A 23,317-nucleotide genomic window follows, 5' to 3' on the forward strand; every position below is an offset into this window, starting at 1 on the left:
AAAAAAAAAAAAAAAAAAAAAAGTTGAAAAAAAAAAAAAAAAGAAAATAAGAAGTTACAAAGCCTGGCTCTAACACCCTTCCCCTCCATAGCTGTACGTGGAGCTGGTGGTGAAGAATCCCCTGTGCCCGCTGGGCCAGACTGTGCAAAGTGAGCTCTTCCGCTCCCGACTGGACTCCTACGTCCGCTCTCTGCCTTTCTTCTCTGCCCGGGCTGGCTGAAGGAAGCACTCTACCTCACCCGCCAGGAGAATCGCTGTCTGCCTGGGGCGCTGCCTAACCTGTTTGACGTGAGGGCTCCCACTGCATGCCCCTCTACCCCCTCAAGCTCCCCAGCAGCCCTCCCAGGACAACAGCCTAAAGCCCTCCCTGGTGCCCTCCCGGCCCAGGCAGGAAGCCCGCAGGAATCCTCACACCTCCAAACCAGGCCCTCTCCAGTTTTATCTCCTACCTGATGCTGCAAAAGTACAGAATAAACTTTTGGTAACCGTTTGCAGCCTAAGCGTGTCAGTTTGAGTGGTTGATTGGGGTCCTGCCCCACTCACAAAGGCATTAACCAGGATGGCCACATCCCCTGAGCCTGTAAAGGGGCTTTGTCATGGGTTATGTCCAGATAAACCCGTTGTGAGTTTAAAATGTCGTAAGTCGAAAATGCATGTAATACACCTACCAAACATCATAACATAGCCTAGCCTACCTCACATGTGCTCAGAACACTTACATTAGTCTATGGTTGGGCAAAATTATCTAACACAGAGCCTATTTTATAATAGTGTCGAGTAGGTCATGTGATCTATTTATGTTTTTATTTTATTTTTTTATTTATGTTTTTATTTTAGAGAGTGTGGGGGAGAGGGGGCAGAGGGAGAGAAAGAGAGACTCTTAAGCAGGCTCCACGCAGAGCGTGGAGCTTGGCACGGAGCTCAATCCCACGACTCTGGGACCATGACCCGAGGTGAAATCGAGAGTTGGACTGCCGCTCAACAGACTGAACCACCCAGGTGCCTCTCATGTGATTTTCTGAATACTACACTGAAAGTAAAACACAGTACGATGTAAGTGTATCAGTGGTTTACCCTTGTGATCCAGTGGCTGACTGGGAGCTGAGGCTTCCTGCCACAGCCCTGCATCAGGAGAGAGGTATCATACAGTATATTACTAGCCCAGAAAGATCAAAATTCAGAGTATGATTTCTACTGAATGCCTATTGCTTTTGCACCATCACAAATTTAAAAAAATGTAAGTCAAACCAGAAGTGGGGACCATATGCGTTGACATTTTGGACTGGATAAACCCTTGTCAGGGGCAAAGGGGCTGTCCTGCGTTTTGTCCTGGCCGCCACTCACTAGCTGCTGAGAGCACATCCCCACCCCCCAACCCCAGGGGTGACAGTCAAAACTGTCGCCAGACCTTGCCACGAGACCCCTAGGGGTAAAATCGCCCCCAACTGAGACCCACTGTGCCGAGGAAGGCCGACCTGCCGCGGGTCCCAGGGGCTCCGATAACCAGCCTCCCTCCTCCGGGCTTCCACCCTCCTCCTGGCTTCGCTAAGCACACAGAATATTCAAGCTGCGGAGCCTCCGGAGGAGGGGCTTATGCAGATGAGCGGCGGGCTTGGCTGGGAGGCGGGCGGCTTTATGCAGATGAGGGGGCGGTGCCTGCATGTTGATCATCTGGGCCCGCTGCCGACGCTACTGGGAGCCTAGCGGTCCCGCTGCGGTTTGGGCTGGGGTGGCATCTCTCTTACACCGCCACCCCTCGTCCCTGGGTCCCCATCCTCCGAGGACCGCCCTCGACCTTTACCCTCACCCATTTCCCCCTCCTCCCCGCACCAGGGCCCCCGTATCTGAGTATCTGCACTCGTGCCGCCCCCCGCGTCTCTCCCCTCCCGCCGCAAACCCCGCGACCTCCAGCAGCCCGCCCCCGTGGGCCCGATCCCGCCCCGCGGCTCCCGCCGCAGCCTCCTCCGCCTTCCCGCTCTCCCAGGGCTCGCGCCACTACACCCCCCGCCGGCCGGCCGCGCGCGGGCTTCCCTGTTCCCTCCTCCTCCCGGCCCCTCGGAGCCCCCTCCCCCGCCCTGGCCAGCAGACATGCAGGTGTCTATCGCTTGTACCGAGCAGAACCTTCGCAGCCGGAGCAGTGAGGACCGTCTGTGTGGACCCCGGCCGGGCCCCGGGGGCGGTAACGGCGGGCCGGTCGGCGGGGGGCATGGGAATCCTCCAGGGGGAGGAGGGTCGGTCCCTAAGGCCCGGGCCGCACTGGTGCCCCGACCCCCAGCGCCCGCGGGGGCCCTCCGAGAGAGCACCGGCCGAGGCACTGGCATGAAATACAGGTATGGTGGTGGCCGAGCAGCCCACCCCATCTGCTCCCCTTTCCTGACCCCTGAGGTTTCCTGGGATGCCTCCAGGACCCGTCAATCTTCGCTAAGATCCCAGTTCACTCCACCTCTTCTTCCCTTCACCGGGGCTCTCCCTTACTCGGTCCCTCTCTCTTTGTCTTCGTCGATCCCCTGAGTAGGAGAAAACCAACTTTACCAAGGCTGACCGGTCCTGTCAGAGCCAAGGGATGCCCCTGAACTTCCCTCCATACCCCCAGGAAGTCCAGGGATGCACGGATCTCCAGGCTGGGCCCCCTCTGGCATGGAGTGTCCTTGGGTCTGTGTCCTGGGAAGAGCGGGGAAGGAAACGGCTTCACACTCTGGCCTGCTCAGGATGCCTGACCCAGATACTACCCCCCCTGCCTGCCCCAAGGGCTGGGTCTCCTGCCACCTTTCTTGGTGGGGAGGGGAGTGGGGCTCTTGGAAGCATGGGGCACATCTCTCAACCCCCTGCTGAGGGACAGGGGCTTGGTGAAGGTGGACTGAATCATAACGGACTTTCTCGGAGACCCACTGGGCTCTCAGAACTTGCATTAGGGCAGAAGGGAGGGGCTCCTGCCTGGGAGTGAGCAGAGGTCACTGATCTGACCTGACTTTGTCACTTGAGCAATCTGATCTCCTCCATGTGTTGGCTTTGAGTGAGGAGGCCTTGGGAGGAGGGGGCTCTCTGGTTCAGAGACAGACTCCACAAGCCAACAGCAGTGGATGGAGGAAGAGACAGAGCTGGCCTTTCCTGTCATAGTCAGGTGGTCCCAGCTGCGTTTTGGGGGCCCATCAGCCTAGCCTGTCCAAGGACCCTTGCCTGCCTGAGTGCCTGAACTTGACTTGGTTTACCCCCTTCCGCCTCAGTGTCTGCCCTGTGGTATAGCACCCTCTATCTAAGGGTCTGATTTCACCAACTGACCACAATCAGCCTGTCACATTCCTCCCAGCCTTGAACTCCACACATCCCAGAGATGCCTGGAACGCAGACAAGACCCCAGCAGAAGAAATACAAGCCGGGCAGCACACCTCCCATGTGCTAGGAGGGACAGGGGCACTGGACATCGGCTCCAGAGTCCTTTATTTGTTCACTTAGGCTTTGGGCATAGCACTGCCCAATGCGGTAGGCCCACTGGATCTAGTTCCTTTGGACTGAGATACCCTGAGGGCTTCTGATTCTGGAAGGAGAGGAGCTGGGGGCTGAGAATATATGCCCTTAATGGAGGCTCCACCCCTTCCTGCCGCTTCTGTATCCTGCAGGAACCTGGGAAAGTCTGGTCTTCGAGTATCCTGTCTTGGCCTAGGTGAGTTCGAAAGAAGAGGAATGAAGGGAGGGGGCCTTCGTGGCTTGCCTCCCACCTGACTTCTCTCTTGCAGGCACCTGGGTCACATTCGGTTCTCAAATCTCGGATGAGGTATCAGTGATGGGACCTGAAAGCAGGGCCAGGGGCTGTGAGGGAGCCAGAAAAGAGGGATGTGGACGTGGAGAGCGGTTTGGACAACAAACAGGGAGAATGGCGGACCTGAGGCTGGGGACGGGGGGAGAATGTGGAGGCCAGGGCTGAGCTGCCATGGGCGGGAGTGCAGTGAGGGGGGTCCCTGAGGGCCAGTGGTTGGTCTTCATCTCTTTCTCTCACCTCCCTAGACAGCAGAGGACGTGCTGACAGTAGCCTATGAGCATGGTGTAAACCTGTTTGACACGGCTGAAGTGTATGCAGCGGGAAAGTAAGGACTGGGGTGAAAAAGCCAAGTTACCCTTGAAAGGCTAAGAGAACCTCGGGGCTTCTTGTTTTCCCTCTGGGGGACCTTGGGAATTCTGTTAACACGAACTTCCGACCTTTCAGCCAAGGGGCCCCCAAAGCACTATGGGAATTGTAGTCCCAACAAGTTCATCTTCAGCTTAGGGGGCGAAGGGCGTCCTGTGCAATAAAACTGAAATAAAACCAACACCTATATCCGGGGCATCCATTATGTGCAACGATGTGAGGATTACAAAGCTGAATTTTCAAACATGCCAGGCCACGTGTCACATACCCATGGCTTCACGCTGGGAGTAGCTAAACCCTAGATGAGCTCCCTCACCAACCCCCCCCCCATCCCCCTGGCCTCTTCTCCATCTGGCAAACTCTTCAGCTTATCTTCAAGACTTGGCCCAAACGTCAGCTCCTCCGAGAAGCCATTGTCCAGCTCCCCAAACTGGTCACCACTCACCTCAGGTCCCAAAGCCCTTTATACTGCCCTCTGATGCACAATCTGTCAATTACTGGTTTATGTAGCCGTATTTGCTGCCCAACTGGGAGGCTCCTCCTTCCGTGAAATTTGTCTTCCTCTTCCTCATGTCACCTCCGTAGCTACGCAGAGCCTAGCACAGAGCAGTCACTGCTTGTGGGATGACAACACACCCTCCTAAGGCTCACGGTCGGAATGGTTAAACAAACCCAAGACACAGGGAGATACGCAAGGTTAAATAACAGGAAAACTAAAGTAATAGTCCGCCGAGACCATTTAAGACTTGTCAAGTGTTAGTTAGCTCCTAATGAAGTGCCAAACAATTGGGTCAGTAAAAGTTATGGAAAGTGACAAGAAGGGCTGACCGTAGACTGTGGCAATCAGAGAACACTTTCAATAGAATGAAGCGGAATCCAAGCTGAGCCTTGGACGCTGTGGGGGATTTTGCAGAGGATCGAAGAAGGGAGAGGGCAACGCAGATGATTGGAACCAGACCAGAAGATGCAGCGTCTCCACCCACCCCCCACTTTACTACTCTGTTCTTCTCTCATCATCTTATTCTATCCCTTTGGCGCCTGGAACAGAACTTGGTACACAGTTGGTGTACAACTGAGATTTGGGTGTGAATGAAGGCTAAAGGACTATACCCCTCCTTCTGGGAGCCCCTCTTATTTTGTCCAGGATGGTCTGACAGCCTAATGGGCTCCTGGCTTATGGTCCACTTTACGAGAGAGGAAATCCATTGAAGGGAAAGGTCGGGAGGAGGGGAAGGAACTGACCCACGCTGGCGGGATCAGTGCTTCTGCATTGTCTTTCTTCTAGGGCTGAAAGAACCCTAGGCAACATCCTCAAGAGCAAAGGATGGAGGTGAGACCGTGTTTTGAGGGGTTGCTGGGGAAATGACCATCCAACATCCCTTCTCTTGCTTGTCTCTCTTTCGCTTTTTCCAGGAGATCAAGCTATGTCGTCACCACCAAGATTTTCTGGGGAGGACAGTAAGTGGCCGCCACACTCTATGTGGGGAGATCTACAGAGAATGCGTGCAGGTGCATGGGAGAGGTGTGGGTACAGCTGCCACCCCAGGTCTGCGTCCTGCCCGTGAGGACCCACGCCATCCCAGTTTCTCATGGCACCAGGCCAGCCCCGGTCCCCTATCTTTGTCACACCTCATCTTTGACTTATCTTTTTCTGCAGGGCAGAGACCGAGCGAGGCCTGAGCCGCAAACACATCATTGAGGGTGAGAGTTAGGGGCTGGGAATCTGCCGGGGCTGGGTACAGAAGCCAGAGGAGTTGGGAACGTCTTCTGAGACTCTGAGTTGGAGGCTTTGAGTAGGGGAGTGGGGAGCTAGGTGGCCATGGCAAGGGGGTACTGTCTAAATCCTTCGGGGAAACTGAGGCTGAAGTGCTTACCTTCCTCTCCCCACCCCTTCCCCAGGCCTGCAAGGATCCCTGGAGCGCCTCCAGTTGGGATACGTGGACATCGTCTTTGCCAACCGCTCAGACCCCAATAGTCCCATGGAGGGTAAAACCAGCACCCCAGCCCTGACGGTCCCCCAAAGCAGCACTGCCTCAAACTCTCAGCAGGAAGCCAGCCCCTGCTCAGGAGGCCTCCCAATCTGCACAGTGGAGGCTCAGACCCCAGGTCTTAGATGGGGAGGGAGGTGAAGTGCAGTTACCAACCTCTCTGATTACACAGAGATGCCTGGGGTCTCGGTGGGGTAGGCAGAGGGCTACAGATATGGAGTCCTGGATGCCAGGGGTCTGACAGCGAGATGCCCTCTCTCCCGTGTGCCTAGAGATCGTGCGGGCCATGACCTATGTCATTGACCAGGGCCTTGCCCTGTACTGGGGGACATCCCGATGGGGAGCTGCAGAAATCATGGTGAGCATGCCGCCCCGCTTACCTCCTCCCCCCCCCCCCCCCGTCCCACGACTGGTTCCCACCTTTCACGCGGCTGCTCCAAACCCCACTCCACCGGGGGAGGGGGAGTGGAAAGCCAGGGAAAAGAGTGCTCTGATCTCCGTCTCTTCCCCACCCCAACCCAGGAGGCCTACTCCATGGCCAGACAGTTCAATCTGATCCCTCCAGTGTGTGAGCAAGCGGAGCACCGTCTGTTTCAGAGAGAGAAGGTGCAGGTGCAACTGCCAGAGCTCTACCACAAGATCGGTTCGCAGCCCCCCATCCCTGCCTGTCCCTTGGCCTAACCGTCACCTAGATCCCTTTCCCCACATCCAGTCCTCTTCCTCCTAGGTGTTGGCTCAGTCACCTTGTCCCCTTTGGCCTGTGGCCTCATCACGAGCAAGTATGATGGGCGAGTCCCAGATACCTGCAGGGCCATCAAGGTGAGATCTGGGGGCTCGGGACGGCAGGACTGGGCTATCTGGGCCGCTCTGGGTGGTGGGGGAGTGGCCTTTTGCCCATTGTCCCTGGCCCCCAGGGCTACCAGTGGCTCAAGGACAAAGCGCAGAGTGAGGACGGCAAGAAGCAACAAGCCAAAGTCATGGACCTTCTTCCCATCGCCCACCAGCTGGGCTGCACTGTGGCACAGCTTGCTATCGGTGAGACACTGCCAGCCCTGGACCCCGCAGGGCCTCACCTCCTGCCGGGAAACCCCCAAACCCCAGACTGGTCTGTCCCTAAGGAGGACTCTCTTCCCCAGAGACACTTCTGAGGTGTGTACGCCCGCTGTTCTCCATCAGTTCTCTTTCTTGTCTCCTCTGGCCCCAGCGTGGTGTCTCCGCAGCGAGGGTGTCAGCTCGGTCTTGCTGGGGGTGTCAAGTGCAGAGCAGCTGATAGAACACCTGGGAGCCGTACAGGTGAGCCGGGGACTCAGAGGCAGAGCCCATCTCTGTCCCCTTCCCCAACAGTCAGGGCCTCGCTGTCCAACCCGTTATGGGCCTGGGAGCTCAACCACTACAGAGGCCCCACTTTGCAGAGGAGAGGCCCCGGAGGGACACAGGGCGAGGCAGGGGCGCGGCTGAGACTCTCTTCTCGCCACCTGGCCCCGCTGTGCTGCTCCTCTGGCCCTCGAACCGAACCGTACGCCCTTCAGCGCCCTCTCCACCACTGCCTCCCTACAGGTGCTGAGCCAGCTGACGCCGCAGACGGTGACGGAGATAGACGGGCTTCTGGGGAACAAACCGCATTCCAAGAAATAGTCCGTCGAGGGGCGCAGGCACCCACAGCGGGGCCCCCGCCCCCGCCGACGAGCGCCTCCCAGCAGCCGCCCCCCTCCCGCCCCGATCCCTCCACGCCGCGGCCGGCCGGAACCGGGAGGCCCCGCCCACTAACGAGTCCCGGCTTCGAGTAGCGCTGCGCATGAACAAAGCCATATCCTTCCGCGGCGGGGCTCGCCAGGGCAAGTAGTGCGCCGCCGCCCGCTGCGTCCTTCTAGGCCTTCCTGCTGACCCCGGGCATGAGTTACCGAGCCATCCCCTCTCTGCCACTTGGTCTCGCTCCCTTCTCTCTTCTCCTAGTCGCCGCCGAGGCCCGGGGGAGGGGGAGACACAAAAACAGGGCAGATCCCGGAGACATGCAAATTACCTCAAAAGTGGCCCTTCATATGTCATCAAGGGGTAATAACCTAATAAGAAGTGAGTTGTGATGTCATCTGGGACAAAGGAAATGGGGCTGTGACCGTATCTGGTACAAAGGCAGCCAGGCTGGTCCTGGCGGGAAGGAAATGATCATCTTTGAGGACGCTGCCTCCCAGCAGAAGATTGGGGGGGGGGGGGGGAGGCTCAAAATTAGCAGTAGTGTCAGTACTTTGCTCTTGCGAGAGGGGGTCTGGTGGGAAATACTGTGACATAACACTGACGCAGATCAAATGAAATTCGATGGCAGATGTATACATATAGCATGTGCTGTCGAAAGTGGTTGGGGGGGGGGGGCCTCTCCGAAAAGTTGGGCTGTGCTTTGCGGGGGGAGGGGGACATAGCGACAGCCTTTAGGTCACGGCAAAGACGTGGGGCTGACCTAAAAATGTCCGGGGGTAGACTTTTGAGCCTTGAGCAGGATTTCCTACCCAGCAGTGGAGGCCTGCAGTCCTCCTTCTGGCAATAATCTTAAAGCAATAATGATGGCCCCTCATCTGTAAGACTTCCCAGGGAACTTGTAAATAAAATCTCAGCTCGATCCCCGCTCACGGTGTCTGAAATTGCAAGGGGTCTCAGTCTCAGATATCAGGCCTTCACCTAGCTCCCTGCCTTTAGAAACTCCAATATTAGCTTTCTCTCCACTGACCGAGACGTCATGTTGCTAGTCACTTCCAGTCACTGCCCTCACCGGGGACCCAGGCCCCGACACCCCAGGCCCCCGTTTCCTTCCTTCCTTCGGTCTCTGCATGCCTCAGAACCCAGCCTTCTGGCTTCACCGTTGTGTCGCCGCTCCCTCTGACACCCATGCCTTTGTGTTTCAAGCTAACATTAGCCACACCTCTTCTATATCTCATTTCCCGTTTCCTGATACACACACGTGTGCCAAGGAACTACCTGGGCGGTTTTCTTGTGGCTGAACGGCAGGGGCTCCTCTGAGGTTGAAGCTGTGGGATTTGGTGAAGAAACCGTGCAGTGGAAACCGGTCTATGGTTGACATGATGCCGAGAAAGGGAGGGAAGGAGGCATCATAAAGGAAAAGAGAAAACCAGTGAAAGATCAGGCACGAGGGTGGCAGAAAAGCAAAGACTCAGATGGGATTATGTCAGACACTACCCCTTAATCTTCCCCTCCCCCCAGGACTCTGATTTCCCTGGGACACAAAGTGGGCGGAAAGTTCCACAGATCACAAGACAGGGGAGGAGGATGAGCTTTGCCTGCCTTAAAATACAACCTCACCATCTCCTCTCTACCCATCCTCGCCCTTTCCCGATCCTGAAGCGAAGGGAGCGGAGTAAAACCCATTTCCAAAAAGAGAAGAGTCAGCAGCCTCCCCTTTGCTGGCTAGCAACCAACCGGATCCACTAATGAATACTTACATCCACGCCTAACATCTCCCACTCATTTTGGAAGGCTGGCGGAAACAAGGAGGTAAACCGTATGACTAAACCGTGATGATTATTTATTCTGTAACAAACATGCAAGGATTTCTAAATTCAAAATAGTATTCTCTTTAAATGGTTACCTCGGAGGATTATCCATTTACTTTAATAACGTCTCCCCCAACCCTTGGTCAAAACATTAAAAAAAAAAACAACAAACCTGTTAGGAATTCCCTCCAGAGGCTGTCTGTAAAGCGGTCATAAGAAATCCTCCTTTGTAGTCACACCTCATTTACTATATTCATCACGTACCTTGTTCACTAATTTAACAAGTATTTATTTATCGAGTCCCACCGTGGTATGGCACAGGGATACAGCGGTAAACAAAATCAGACCCAGAACAGCCTGCATGGAGTTTACAGATGGGAGAGGCAAACCAGGCACCCCCCTCCAAAAACACAAATGTCTGTTGGTCAAAGTCCAGAGGCAAGCATGTGGTGTTACCTGAGGCTACAGTGGTATTTGACGAGGTGAGGGGGCTTACGGGGCGCTGGAGGAGGAGTGCGGGTTACTCACATGAAAGTAAGAGGGTTAGGGGAATAGGAGCTTTCTGACAGAAAGAAACATGCATGCCAAAGGTCAAAACTAGAGAGAATGGAAGCCAACTGAGAGACGTGGGTGGGTTCAGGGCATACAGGACCTTATAGGGCACTTTGGAATATTCTTTTCCTCCAAAGGGCAATAGGAAACCCTATCAGTTATCCATTGACACACAAAATTCACCCCCAAAATTAGCTTGGCTGTTTTCTCTGCTGTTTTCACCTGGGCTCACTCACGTGGCTGGATCCAGCTGGCAGGTCCGCTGAGTGGGGAAATCAGATGGCTATTGGCTGGAACTCCTCGGTTCTCCACGCGGCCTCATCTGCTGGTAAATTCCCTTACATAACAGACTCAGGGCAGCGCGAGGGGATGAAGGCAGAGGCTCAAGGCCTCTGAAGGACCACGACATCACTTCTGCCATGTTCTGTCGGTCAAAGTGAGTCACAAGGTGAGCCCAGATCCAAGGGCTAGGGGAACAGACTCCCGTTCCTGCCGGGAGAAGCAGCAGAGTCACGTGACATAGGAACGTGAGGCCACTAAGTTATCACGACATTAACAGGTTTTGAGAAGGAATGGAAGTGGTGCGTGGTTAGGACCTGGTTGGGCTTGAGATCTGGGAAGGTCACTGTAAGCCATGTAGGGAGAAGCCTGGAGAAGGCCAGAATGGCTGTGGACAGACTGGCCAAGAGGCTCCTCCCAGGGTCTGGGCAAGAGACGAGGGCAGCTGGGACTGCTGCGGTGTTCTATCGGTGGGGAAAAAGTAGGTGGGTCAGGGAGACATTTAGGAGGCAAGACTAACAGGGCTATAGGGCTTGCTGAGAAGTTGCCCAAGGAAGGTGAAAGGAAGTGGGTGGGGTCAAGGAAGACACCTGGGTTTCTGGAGCTGGGCAAAGAAAGAGGTGGGAAACACTGGAAGAGGTGATTTGGACAAGGAAAGCACCACTTTGGGTTTTTGAAGACAAATGAGAAAGGAAGGCCTGGGAGCTTAGAGTCTGAGGCTTTGGCTATCAAACACTTCGGAATCATTTATATAATCACATCTGCCCGAAATGGTTAACACGTAATCACCAACTGAAAATAAGAAAGGATGTGAGGAGGCCTCTGAGCCACAGTCCAAGGAGAAGTTCCGAAAAAAGTTTTGAATTATGACAGCATCGTTGGCGTAAGTAGATAGCTTCCCCCAAGTGACCACGAAGACACTACAACTCAGAAGTTCTCAAATATTTGCTTACAAGTAATAATATACCTCCTCGCAAAAAGAGTATCCTTTAGAGCTTTAACAGTCTACTTAAAAAACAAAACCAGCTTGGGGCGCCTGGGGGGGCTCAGTCGGTTGAGCGTCCCACTTGGGCTCAGGTCATGATCTCACTGCTCGTGGGTGGGAGCCCCGTGTTGGGCTCTGTGCGGACAGCTCGGAGCCCGGAGCCTGCTTCGGATTCTGTGTCTCCCTCTCTCTCTGCCCTTCCCCTGCTCATGCCCTGTCTCTCTCTCTCTCAAATATAAAACATTAAAAAAATTAAAAAAAAAAAAAGCAGCTCTACATTGCCTGTCAAAACTAGCAAATGTCATAGGCGTATAGCAGCCCCCCCCCCCGCCCCAACACCTGTATTGACCAAAAGAGATGGGTGTTGAAGATGTTGGGTATTGAGAAGCCAACACAACATAGGCTGGGGGCACGGGATAAAAACAGCTAACACATGGTGTTTCCTGTGGGCCAGGCCGGGTTCTAAGCACCTTACATATACAAACTCATCACTATTATTATCCACATCTTACAGACGAGGAGAGCAATCAGCCCAGAGACGTTAAGTAACTTGCTCAAAGTGTCACAACTCCTAAGTGCTGCAAGGTAGGATCTGAACTCAAGCCAGCTGGCCGTAGCGTCTGTGCTATTACCTTCCAAGCAAAACCTGAACGGTAGGGCCAGGAGAGGAGGCCCAGGAGGCAGCTGGGGTGGGTGTGGTCCCAGGAGGGAATGTGGGCTGTGTTCTGTCTTGTTTACCTGTGGGGGGAAGTCAGACCCCTGAGTCAGAACTCATGCTGGGCTGCTTTGCTGAAACCATCACGGTGTGTGGGTGTCCAGGCCTGGCTCCTCAGGAAGGAAAGGATTCCCAGCATTCCTAGGAGGAAGGCCATCCATGGTCCCGGCATCTAGGTGCCTCCTTAAGTTGAGATGTCAGCTGAGAGGTGAGCAGTTTGAAGAGAATGAGTTTGGGAGGCCAGCCTTACAAGAACACAGGCAGGACGTGCCTAATAAAGTGAGTTGAGGGCGCCATCCGTGCAGATTGCCCAGGAGCCCCCTAAAGACTGGGCAGAATGGGCAGTGTCATGGACTTAGGCAGGAAGTCCGGGTGGGGTTGTGAACGAGCCTGAGCAACTGAACCAACAGGCCCAGCGGGCAGCAGAGACCTGGGCAGCGCCCTGGGCCAGCGGCTGAGGGCCAGCGCCGCAAGGGGCCTAGAGATCTGCACACAGAATTGAGGGGGCGCTGGCTCAGTGTTGGGGGACGAAGGAAGGCGCGGGGAGAGCGGGGTGGTGTGCCTCCCGCCGGCCCAGTCCCCCGCGCCACCCGGGGCGTCACCTACCTACCCCGCTCGGCCGTCACCTGCATTCCCGGCTTCGCGCCTCCACCGCCCCCACGCGTGCCGCAGCGGGGAGCGACCCAACCACCGGGGTGACGCCTCGAGGGGCGGGGTGTCGCTATTAAAACCGGCGAGAGGCCGCGGCGCCCGCCCCAGGAGTCGACCCAGGCCACTAGGAGGGCCTGTTCGTCCAGCCCACGGAGCCGGCCGAGCCTGCGAAGCCCTCGAGTCCGCGGCGGACACCATGCAGCTCCTGGCGAGGGTGCCGTCCCTTCCGGAGCGGGGCGAGCTGGACTGCAGCATCTGCTACCGGCCCTTCAACCTCGCGGGCCGCGCGCCCCGCCGCCTGCCCGGCACGGCGCGCGCCCGCTGCGGCCACACGCTCTGCACCGCGTGCCTGCGCGAGCTGGCGGCGCGCGGCGACGGCGGCGTGGTGCGCCTGCGCCGCGTCGTCACGTGCCCCTTCTGCCGCGCGCCCACGCCGCTGCCGCGCGGCGGGGCCGCGGAAGTCGCGGTGGACCCGGACTTGTGGTCGCGGCTGGTGGAAAAGGCACGGGCCGAGCGCAAGCCGGACGAGGCGGGCGGGCCGGTGCGGGGAGGCGGCGACGCCGACGACGAGGAGGAGAGCGAGGAGGGGACGGGACCCGGGAGCGCGGGCTGGCGCGCGCTCCGGCGGCTGTGGCATCGGGTGCTGGCGCCCGCGCGCCGCTGGCGGCGTCCGCTGCCTAGCAACGGTGAGGGGCCGCCTGAGTGTGTGTGTGGGGGGGGGGGGTTGGCTGCGGGGAGGGGGGTTGCGCCCGGGTTCGTAGGGCCTCGGCCGCGTCCCCCTGCCGCCACTGACCCTCCGTCTGTCCCCCCTAGTGCTGTACTGCCCGGAGATTAAGGACCTGGCCCGCATGACCCGCTGCACGCTGTAGCGGCGGAGCCTGGAAGCTGCGGCAGAAGAAAGGTGGGAGCTGCATTCTCGGGACACGCTCTAGAGCGGGGATGGAGGGGATGCCAAGGCTACCCCGGCCCCCCTTCCCGGGGCTGAGCCCAGGGCAGGAGGGACCGCATCGAGGCGTGTGGACGCCGAGCTGGGAGGCTTGTAGCAAATCGCCCCTCTCTCTGCGGACTGCGCCCGCCTCGCTCCCAAGAAGGTGGAAACAAAATCTACATCCCCGGGGGAAGGAGACATCGTTTCCTTAGCTGTGACTTTGGCTTTTGTCCAGGGAAGCGTGGAGGCACAGTAGGTCCTATTTTAGCGATTCCGTGTCTAGTGGTTGAAAAAAAATTTTTTTTAATGTTTATTATTTATTTTTGAGAGAGTGACACACAGACACAGCATGAGCAGGGGAGAGGCAGAGAAAGAGGGAGACACAGCATCCGAAGCAGGCTCCAGGCTCTGAGCTGTCATCACAGAGCCCGACTCCGGGCTCCAACCCAAGAACCGGCCTGAGCTGCAGCTGGAGGCGCTCAACCTGAAGTTGGTCACTTAACTGCCCGAGCCACCCAGGTGCCCCATGGGGTTGAAAAAAAAATTTTTTTAAGACATAATGGAAGAGGGGAGGCCGGTTTTTGTGTGCTGTTAATAATCCCGCTTCTCTGGCACCTTAGAAAGCTGAGAAAAATAAGACGTATTGGTTCCCTCCCCCCCCCCCCCCCCCCCCCCCCCCACCCAGTGCTGGTATGCTTGTCTCCCCATTCCCAGTGGTGTGTTGGTAAAATTATTGAGATGCCTGTCTGCTTCATTTCACAATCTCCCTTCAACCAGTTAGGGCAGGTATCAGAAGGTCCAGAGGGCGTTTTTTATCTGAGGCACCTAATTAGGGCCTATCAAGGGTAGGAAAGCCATTTGGTGAAGGCATCACATTTTAATCTTGTGATATTATCTGTCATTGTCACAGTCACAGGGAAAACACGGTCGCTACTGAAAAAATAAAAAAGATGCTCATCACAGAATTTTAAACTAGTGCCCCATAATTGGACAGCTTCTATCCTATGCCAGGATTCTATTTTAAAATCCTGTAAGTTACGTTAGGAGAGTATAATTATAGTTTAGAAACAGCAGCATCAGTGGCATTACAAAATCTCAGGATCCACACTTCAGACTCTTGAGTTGTGTTTGTTTTTTTTAATTTCTTTTTTAACATTTATTTATTTTTGAGACAGAGAGAGACAGAGCATGAATGGGGGAGGGTCAGAGAGAGAGGGAGACACAGAATCTGAAACAGCTTCCAGGCTCTGAGCTGTCAGCACAGAGCCCGACGCGGGGCTTGAACTCACGGACCGCGAGATCATGACCTGAGCCGAAGTCAGACGCTCAACTGACTGAGCCACCCAGGTGCCCCAAGACTCTTGAGTTTTAACAAGAATCCTAGGTGATCTGCACGCATAGAAACATTTAAGAACGGCGGTCCACATCCTAGACTTGTGAGGCTATCACCATCTGCGGTGGAGTATTGAAAACAGTTGGGATAAGCGATCTGCATTTTATTGGAGGTCGTAAAGGGACCTTCTGTTGCTGAAGAAATCTTTCACGTGCGCACTTATTATGTTGCACTTTTCCTGAGTTAAAAATGTGAATTTATGAAATATCAAACCTCAGTTTTTATAACTGTATCTTAGCATCTTCCTGTCCTTGTCTTAGCCTGAATGTTCCCTGTTTGGGGAGGCCTTTCTCATCCACCTAATGTGGTCCCTTCCTTCACAGGTGCTCTGTTGCACAACTTATTTTGTTTTCAGATAGCGTGTGCCTTTCGTGGGTGTGAGCTCCAGGAGAGCAATGGCTGACTTGTGACTTGTATCCCCCAGGGCGAAAAGCAGTGTTTAATGTATAGTATGTGCTCAATAAATGCTTGTTGGGTAGATCTTTTATTTTTTAACACATTAGCCTCAAAACCTAAGTGTCTGGTCTCAACCTCTGAGCGGCGCTGGTCATGAACAGTACGTGTCAAGGAAGTATCTAGCAGTTCAGATCTTTGGCAAGTATGACCCCCCCAACTCCTTTTAAAAAAAAGGTGCTCTGCCCCCCACTTGGAACTGAGCCTGCGGGGCTGGACTGAACTCTACTGAGTCCTGCAGGAACTCAGCAACTTGAAGGTGGAAAGCGTGATGAAAAGGAAGGACGGGAGGCAGTTCAGAATCATGCCCGGTCCCCTCCGCCCACTTCGCCCCTGCCCAGGAAGCCCTACCTGGTCTCTGATCTCAGCCTGAGGGCTGCGTGGTAGCCTGCTGCTCCCTCACCCTCCATCTCTACACTGAGTCCATCACACCAGGGTTGGGGTGGGAGAAAGAGCCTCGGAGTTTTAGTTGGTGATCCAAGGAAAAATAAGAAACAGGAAGTCAGGAGATTAAAAAAAAAAGAAAGGAAAAGAAAGATGGGTAACACGAAATGGCAGAAAGCAGTACCCTTTCTTTCCTTATTCCCCCCCCCCACCAAAGAAGTCCCCCACTCAAAAATAACAGAGCACACAGAAAGGAAAGTATAATTTATATGTACAACCAATACACCTGATACAGAAGAGGGGATGGGGACAGCCCAGGAGTGGGGAGTGAAGAGACTGGGAAGGGGGCAGCAAGAAAGTGAGGGACAGCGAAGAGGAAGTAGGGGTTCGCCATGCAGACTGCCCCCCTCCCCGGCCCCTCCTGGGGGGGAGGGTATGCCCGTGTCTCCCCAGCCTGCCCCCCGCTGTTTCGTTCTGGTCCCAAAGGCAAGGTCGTCCCCCTGACGAGGCCCCCTGCCTGACCCACTCAAATGGAGTCCGTGTTCAGGCCTTCAGGAGGGAGGGCAGAAGTCCTCCGAGAACCTGAACCCAAGAGCCGGGGGCTCCCCCATGTCTGGCCTGTAGTATTTTCTCCCACCCTTTCTAGGTTACCCGGATCCCTAGAACAGATTGGGGAGCTCCTCTTTGGCTTGAGGGAGTATCGCCCAACCGTTACTCTCTCTGTGGGGGGGGGGGGGGGGGGGTGTGTGTGTGTGTGTGTGGTCCTTGGTCCCTAGGGAGAGGGGCAGATTCCCAACACAAGATGCCGGTGCGCAGGAGGTAACAGCCAGTGATTCTGAGGCTTTATTCCGAGGCTGACCGGGAGTGGGCTCCCTCCCTTTAACTGCTCGCCCTCAGCATGGTGGGGGGGGGGGAGGTAGGGAAGGAAACATGCAGCCACCCCTCCTCTTCCCTTCCTCCCTCTCTCAAGTCCCCCTCCTCTCTTCAGAGCTGTCCCCCCCCCCGCCCCCCACAAAGTTCCTAAAGGCCAGGCAAGGCTAACCCCCACCTCCGCAAGGGATGGCGCTCGTACTGCAGGAGTAAAGACTGGGGAGGCTCCACCTCTTTCCTCCCCACAACCACATATCCAGAAGCTGTGTGTTGGGCGGGGGGGGGCGGGGGGAGAAAGGGACTCAGAAGACCCCGCTAACCGCCTCCCACCCAGACCTCTTCGCACCAGCACGGCCTTCAAAGCGTGGTGGGAAAGGTGCACGGGAGGAGGGAGAGACAAAGGGCCCTTCTTGAAGAGAGGAGTCGTAGAGAGGGGTGGGGGGGCTCCTAGCCCAGAGGTGGCCCCAGGGGCGGGGAAGGTGGAGAATTGGCCGCAGGTCCCAGAGCCTGAGCTGGGGGGCGGCCCCGGGCACGAGGCCTGGGTGATGGGCAGGCCTGGGGTCCGGTCAGTCGTCTATACAGATCACCTCCCCGGCTCGGGGCTCCTTCCGATCCAGCCCGTCTGACACCAGTGCCCCCACCATTTCCTTCTCCTTCTTCACCAGCACCGGAGGGCCGTTGGTGGCGGCTGTGTGGGAAGGGGGTGAGGAAGGGTCAATCCTGACTCCGCTCCCAGACATGGCTTCCCGGCCAGAGCACTTCACTGCTAGGTTACCTCGTGCCCCTTGTGATTTTCCAGGGTGGCAGGGGCGGGGGGGAAGACGAGGGCGAACCCCTCTCATGTTCCAACTCCATTACCCACCCTCCTGACTTCAGCTTCTCTTCCCCAGAAGTAACCCAGACGGGGGAGGCTTGGGTAAGCAGGACCCAGCCACAGAACCACTGAAAGCCTTAGGTTTTTGGCAACGGCACTGGAAGGGAAATTAAAGGGTGGGAAGGCCAGAGCCCAGCACGACTCCACTCCGTGGAACAGTGGACACGTGCCCGTAAGCGGGATGGGCCGGAGCAGTAAACGGGCAGCTGAGCGGGGCTGAAGCTCGGAGAGGGGAACTGGGAAGAGCGGGGAGGAGTCCCCGGCTGACCTGTGATGAAGGACCCTGCAGGCATCTGGCTGTAATTGGCGCCTGCGGCGGCCAGGGCCCCTACGGGTGCGGCGCTGAAGGCCGCCCCGTACCCCGGAGGAGTAGCGTACGGACCCGGGGGGAAGGCCTGCAAGAGAGAGCAAGCCCACGTTAGAGGCGCCAAAGCCTGAGAGAGAAAAGACGCCGTAGGGTGAACACGGGTCAACTCCAGAACTACTGAGCGCGTGGCATAGACGCAGGGAGCCTCGAGGGTGGGGAGCGTGTTGGAGCAAGGCGGTTTTCCGCACGGTCTAGAGTCGACGGGAACGTGGGCAGGAGAGTGCCCACGGGGAAGAGTGGAGTTGGGACAACGAGGGTTACCGGTGTGGGGTGAGGCTCCGTGCCCTTGCTGGCCAGCCGGCTGAGGATGCTGCGCTCGGACATCTGAAGGCGGGCTGCGATGGGGGGTATTCGGGACAGCGTGGCGGGCAGGCGGGTCACGTCCGCCTTCATGTCGCTCAGCAACTCCTCCAGCTGGTTCAGAACTGGGGCCCGGGCCACGGAGAAAGAGGGGCAAGAGAAAGACAGGGAAAGGGAGAGGTGGAGCCAGGAAAAGACGAGGAGTCAGATGGACAGACACAGTCAGAAAGACAGAGAGAGGAGGAGGTCAGAGATACCAAAGAACCAGAGGTCAAGAAAATAACAGAGCAGACAGAAAGAGTGACTCGGGGGGGGGGGGGGGGGGGGGGGGGGGGAGATGGGGGGACACGGGGCGGGGAGTTGTCAGAACATCCCATACTGCAAGAGTGAGGTTTTGGGGGTGGGGAGGACGGGGAGGAAATAGTCAGGAGGTGTGGGAGGTGGTAAGTGGTGTCGAAGATTCGAGGAATCAGGGTTTTAATATGTAAGGGGGAGGGAGGTTAGAGGATCAGCATTACAGATTCAAGGAATTAAAACAGGAATCAAGGGGGCCAGGAGTCAGTCACTACGTCAGACGGGATTAGATGGTTAGAGGGCTTTGGAACTTAATCTATTATCAGTAGGGTGAGAGGGTTGGGGAGAAAGGGGTGAAGGTCAACGGGAAGCTTCGTGGGGCAGGGTCAGAGGGTGGGACGGTGGCAGTTTCTGTCTTGTGGGGCGAGCGAGACGTGAGGAACGTGATTTCTGGGACCGGGGGCGGGAAGGATTTTTGGGGGCTACACACAGGCCAAGGCCCCGGAGAGGGTGCTATTAGCGGTATGGCAGGCGTGTGGGTCAACGAAGAAGTTCCGCCCTGTGGAGGGGACGCGGCACAGTCTCACGGAGTTTGGGGAAAGGGGGAGGGTCCCTCCACTGGGCACTGGTGTGACCACTAGTGGGCGCGGACGAGGGCTGGCTCGCACAAACCCTAGAGGCTAGAACCAGGGGGTGGCCGGGTGGGTCAGGGTGGGGTTAGAGGTCAGAGGGGGGGGCGGTTCAGAGGGGAAAGGGGTCAGAGGGGTGGGAAGATTTTGAGGGGTGCGGGGTGAAGACTTACGCAGCGTTGTGGGCCCTCCCCCGCGCGGGGCCGCCGCGGCCCTTACCCTTGTGCAGGACGGCGTTGGCCGGCTTGTTCCCCGCCAGCGACTCCTTGGAGAGGTGCTGGTGGCTCTCGGCCAGGCACTCGGCCTCGGCGAAGCGGGCGTGGAGGGCCATGGCGGGGTGCGCCGGCTCCTGCGATAGGTTCAGGTAGGCCGCCCGCCGAAGCTGCTCCTCGATCACCAGCGCCTGCTCCAGGAGCTGGGGACCCGGCGGGAGGGTGAACGTGGGCCGGTGGGGGGGCAGCGCTGCGGCCCCACGCTGCCCTCGCTGCCGGCCCAGAGCACCCCAGCCTCACACCGGGATGGACCGTGACAACCCAGCACGGCCACGAGGTCACGCTCCGCTCTGGGCCCCCGGCGTCGCTGCCACCCTCACGGTGTCAACCTTCCCCACAGACCTGGTCCCACCTCTGACCCAAACCCCTCCTCAACGCTGTTCCTTCTCTCTCTGATCCCCACCTTGAACCTCCGGGCCAGAAACTTATTTTTCATCTCCAGGAAGTTCCCCTTATTGGCTTCGGTTTTAAACGGCTCATTGATAATGGCAAACTGAGCATCATTCTGGATGTCCTGCCACCGTGCATAGCCGTGGCTGCGACGAGGGAGGGGCCGTCAAGGAATTTAACAGGGATGGGCTGCACTACGAACGCTTCTTTCGAGATGCCTGGGTGGCTCAGTCGGTTAAGCGGTTAAGCGGCTGACTTCGGCTCAGGTCATGGTCTCGCGGTCTGGGACTTCGAGCCCCGCGTCGGGCTCTGTGCTGACAGCTCAGAGCCCGGAGCCTGCTTCCGATTCTGTGTCTCCCTCTCTCTCTCTGCCCCTCCCCCACTCGTGCTCTGTCTCTCTCCCTCTCAAAAATTTAAACAAACATTAAGAAAATTTTTTAAAGACCAAAAATCACTCCTTCCCTTTGACCTGATCTCCCCCAAAGTGTGGCACGGCCCCCCTTCCCTGGGTGCGAACTCTTCTTTCTCTGTAACTCCCCTCTCCGAGCTGGGAGAACTATTTTTTTTCTTGCGTTCTTATCAAAGGATACAGGACAATCCCAGCCAGAAGCCAGTAGTCGTGTCTTCGGTGCCAGATCTCGTTGAGTCTCCCCGAGGAAATAGCTGCCCGTTCCTCATTCTGCCACAGCGTGTGAAGCTCTGAGAAGCGGGCAGAAGACAGAGACGGGGCGTCAGGACTCGGGGAACCACAGCCAGCTCGGCAGCCGGGCGGAGGTGAGGGGTGTGGACAGCGGGAGGGGACAGTGCCCATGAGGATGAGCGCATCCCAGTGAGGAGCAGGCGGCAGGGACAGCCCCCCACCTGTGAAGCCGCCGTCTGCGATGTTGAACATGAACCGAGGCTTCTCCGCCTTCTCCTCGCGCCGCCCGTTGGACCGTGGCTCGTCCCGAGGAGGCCCCGGTCGTAGCTCCCGGTCTCCTTTCACATCCTCTGCTGGGGCAGACGGGGCAGAGCTCACACCTCGGCAGGGGCTCCTCCCAGCCCCGAAGACCCCGCCCTGCACCAGACAGGCCCTGGAACGGTACCCCCGCCCCCAGGACCCAGGCATTTGGCCCCCAGACTCCACCGCCCGATTCCCCAGGGACGCAGGTGTCCAGTCCTTCCACCCATTACCTCTCTTGCCCAAATCCCCTGTCTCCCCCTCCGGCCTCTCCCTGTGTTCCTGTCCATCCAATGGCTTCTCCTCCCCCCTCTCTCCTGGCGTTGACTCTGTGGCTGTGGGAGGGGGAAGGGGACACGAAGGGAGGATGTCACCCTCATCCCCTGACCCCGGAAGAGGGAACTCCCACATTCGAGGCCCCTCATCAGCCCTAAGCCCATGAACCCACCTGACTTCTCTCTGTCCCCCCGGTACCCAGGTTCAGGCTCCATTTCTCCTGGTATTCCAGACACCTCTTCCTCTAGAGGAATCTTCCTTGGCTCCAGCCGCTCCCCAAGCGACGGGGCTGGGCTAGGGGCATCGGCCTAGAAGACGACCATGGGGTCAGGATGAAGCAGAGATTCCGGAGACCTTGACTGTCTCCTTCTCTGGGGGAGCCAGGCAGCCACACACCTCTGTTTCCATCTTCTCGATCTTCCTCTCGGGCTTCTCCTCCTGGTTTTCCGCTTCATCCTTTTCAAGAGGTGTCCTGACGCCATCTCCCTTCTCACTTGGAGCCGGAGTAGCTGCAGGGGGGAGGCAGAGACCCCACGCTGTCTCCCACTCCTCTGCCCGCGGGGCGCTGGCTCCCTGCCCACTCCTCCTGCGTCCCCACCCCCGTTACCAGGTTTAGAAGTGCAAGGGCTGTTTGTGGCAGAAGCCTCCGGGGTGGTGGGAGACGTTTTGGTAGGAGAGGAGGCCCTGGAGGAGCGCTTAGAGTCGGCACTGGGGTCGGGCATCAGCTCGGGCATCGACCAGCGCCCATTGATGTGCTCAAACTCCTGCACCTGAGAGGGGCACCGGGAGCGTGGGGGACAGGGGTCAGCTGCGGGCGCTGGACACACAGGAAGCTCAGCCCCGTCCGGGTCTCCTCTCCCGCCAGCCTGAATCCAGAACTCGGGGTCGCCAGGCAGAGGGGTCATGGAGCCTAGGTGGCCAGCTTGACTCTGGCCAAGGAGACGAGTACCTTCTTCTTGACGAGAGACATGACTCCAATTCGGGTCAACACTTGCTGGCGACTCAGGCCCTCCCGAGGGACCCCGTCAGCAAAGGTTTCAGAACCGTCTGCCCCGGGCTCACACAGATGGCGCATGAACAGAGACACATAGGCCCTGGGGAGCGTGGGGAGGGACGCAGGTTAGGAGAGCTTCAGGAGGGGCCCGAGCAGCCAGCGAGGATGTCACCCTCATCCCCTGAACCCTAAACTCCCACGGTGCCTCCAGGGTGCCCCCAGGGGTCCTCCCAGGGCCGCTCAATCGCACCGCAACCAGCCCTCCAAACCCCATCTCCCGCCTCCACCCCTCCCCTTGTGTCTCCACGGTCTCCGTGGCCTTGGTGCGTCCTTCCTAGGCCCCATCAGTCAGCTCTTCGTCCCGTCCACCAGCTCCCCTACCAAGTAAATGTGAGGCGAGGCCAGCCCGGGGCAAGGTTCCTGTCTTAACCACCTGCCCTGTGGGGGAGGAAGCCAGGCCTCTCTGCTCTAGGCTCGGCTGAGGGGAGGTGGGCAGGCTGAGTCCACGCCCCAGGAAACCGAGCCAGAAAACGCCGCGTGGCAGGGGAGCGTGATGAATCAGTTGAGTAAGGTCACATCACGTGGCGGCCAAGAGGAAGGAGTGGACACGCACGGCTCGTACCCTCGCGTGCAGCTCCACCCTGGGTGCCCGCACTCACTTGAACTCCTTCTCGGTCTTGCCCCTGAGGTCCCGCACCAGCCACTGCGTGGTGAAGGCGTCCTGTGGTGGCATCCCCCAGCGCATCACGGCGTTGAGGAAGGCCTTCCGCTGCCGGGTGTTGAATCCCAGCACCTGAGGGTCGGGGCGAGCGGGCAGCGGGCCATGAGCGTCCCGGCATCTCGCTTCTTGGTCCTTCCCCTCAGCGACTCGGCCTCGGTCCCCCGCTCCCGGCTTCATCCTCTCCTTAAGGAACACGCGGGGGCCTGGGCCCGGCTCTCACCTCAATGTTGCCCCCAACTCGAGCCAGCAGGGGAGGCAGCGGCTTGTCCTTTTCGTTCCGGAGCTGCCTCTTGGACTGTCGACGCCCTGGGTGTGTGTGTGGAGGGGGAGGGTGACCTGGTTAGTGGGGCCCCCACCTCCTCCACCCCTCGGTCCTTCTCAGCACCCCAGGCCCACGAGACGCGGAACCCAGGCAAGGCCTGGCTCACGTGGCACTTTC

The 23,317-nt window shown here is 57.7% G+C and overlaps 4 protein-coding genes, 1 long non-coding RNA gene and 1 other non-coding gene across 17 annotated transcripts in view; 3 read left to right on the top strand and 3 right to left on the bottom strand.

The window, feature by feature from the left end:
• TRAPPC1 (trafficking protein particle complex subunit 1) overlaps positions 1–490 on the top strand; it is a 2,009-nt gene extending 1,519 nt beyond the window's left edge. Inside the window, exon 5 of the mRNA XM_049637055.1 lies at positions 92–490. Coding sequence (XP_049493012.1) covers positions 92–220 — 129 coding nt within the window. The 3' untranslated portion in view covers positions 221–490. The remainder of the gene's footprint in view (positions 1–91) is intronic.
• A 1,598-nt stretch (positions 491–2,088) lies between these two features.
• KCNAB3 (potassium voltage-gated channel subfamily A regulatory beta subunit 3) lies at positions 2,089–7,746 on the top strand. Its single transcript, XM_049637057.1, has 14 exons — positions 2,089–2,330; positions 3,618–3,661; positions 3,735–3,772; positions 4,003–4,082; positions 5,409–5,453; positions 5,537–5,581; positions 5,781–5,824; positions 6,023–6,109; positions 6,384–6,469; positions 6,634–6,754; positions 6,839–6,930; positions 7,026–7,146; positions 7,316–7,404; positions 7,669–7,746. Exons 1-14 carry the CDS (start codon positions 2,089–2,091, stop codon positions 7,744–7,746), a joined length of 1,212 nt encoding a protein of 403 aa, XP_049493014.1.
• LOC125927037 (uncharacterized) lies at positions 2,321–7,670 on the bottom strand. The gene is made up of 3 exons (XR_007459217.1): positions 7,185–7,670; positions 2,588–4,719; positions 2,321–2,507 (listed from the first exon to the last, which is right to left on the bottom strand). It is a non-coding gene; the product is annotated as an uncharacterized LOC125927037 (long non-coding RNA).
• Positions 7,747–12,975: 5,229 nt separating the features above from the next.
• On the top strand, positions 12,976–20,618 carry RNF227 (ring finger protein 227). 2 transcript variants are annotated; one of them, XM_049637053.1, is made up of 3 exons: positions 12,976–13,479; positions 13,607–13,694; positions 20,533–20,618. In XM_049637053.1, the coding sequence occupies exons 1-2, from the start codon at positions 12,990–12,992 to the stop codon at positions 13,660–13,662; spliced, it is 546 nt and encodes a 181-aa protein (XP_049493010.1). In that variant the 5' UTR covers positions 12,976–12,989; the 3' UTR covers positions 13,663–13,694; positions 20,533–20,618. The 2 variants fall into 2 exon arrangements, with proteins under 2 accessions (XP_049493010.1, XP_049493009.1); XM_049637052.1 differs by lacking the exon at positions 20,533–20,618 and having other exon boundaries at positions 13,607–15,661.
• Positions 16,852–23,317, bottom strand: part of CHD3 (chromodomain helicase DNA binding protein 3) — a 28,042-nt gene continuing 21,576 nt past the window's right edge. For 4 of the 11 annotated variants that reach the window (XM_049637001.1, XM_049637002.1, XM_049637000.1 and 1 more), the window contains exons 27-40: positions 23,099–23,184; positions 22,817–22,950; positions 22,113–22,257; positions 21,771–21,933; positions 21,560–21,672; positions 21,336–21,471; positions 21,121–21,222; positions 20,809–20,940; positions 20,538–20,646; positions 19,961–20,093; positions 19,459–19,700; positions 18,324–18,487; positions 17,964–18,090; positions 16,852–17,509 (exon numbers count right to left, since the gene is read on the bottom strand). In XM_049637001.1, the coding sequence (XP_049492958.1) occupies positions 17,269–17,509; positions 17,964–18,090; positions 18,324–18,487; positions 19,459–19,700; positions 19,961–20,093; positions 20,538–20,646; positions 20,809–20,940; positions 21,121–21,222; positions 21,336–21,471; positions 21,560–21,672; positions 21,771–21,933; positions 22,113–22,257; positions 22,817–22,950; positions 23,099–23,184 (2,027 nt within the window). In that variant the 3' untranslated portion in view covers positions 16,852–17,268. Of the gene's footprint in view, positions 17,510–17,963; positions 18,091–18,323; positions 18,488–18,682; positions 19,216–19,458; positions 19,701–19,960; positions 20,094–20,537; positions 20,647–20,808; positions 20,941–21,120; positions 21,223–21,335; positions 21,472–21,559; positions 21,673–21,770; positions 21,934–22,112; positions 22,258–22,816; positions 22,951–23,098; positions 23,185–23,317 lie in introns of those variants that run through there. The other 7 variants (XM_049636999.1, XM_049637005.1, XM_049637004.1 and 4 more) reach the window with 7 other exon arrangements.
• Positions 22,544–22,683, bottom strand: LOC125927751 (small Cajal body-specific RNA 21). The gene has a single exon (XR_007459437.1). It is a non-coding gene; the product is annotated as a small Cajal body-specific RNA 21 (non-coding RNA).

Source organism: Panthera uncia, chromosome E1 (assembly GCF_023721935.1).
Source record: "Panthera uncia isolate 11264 chromosome E1, Puncia_PCG_1.0, whole genome shotgun sequence".
In the NCBI taxonomy this organism is placed as follows: Eukaryota; Metazoa; Chordata; class Mammalia; order Carnivora; family Felidae; genus Panthera; species Panthera uncia.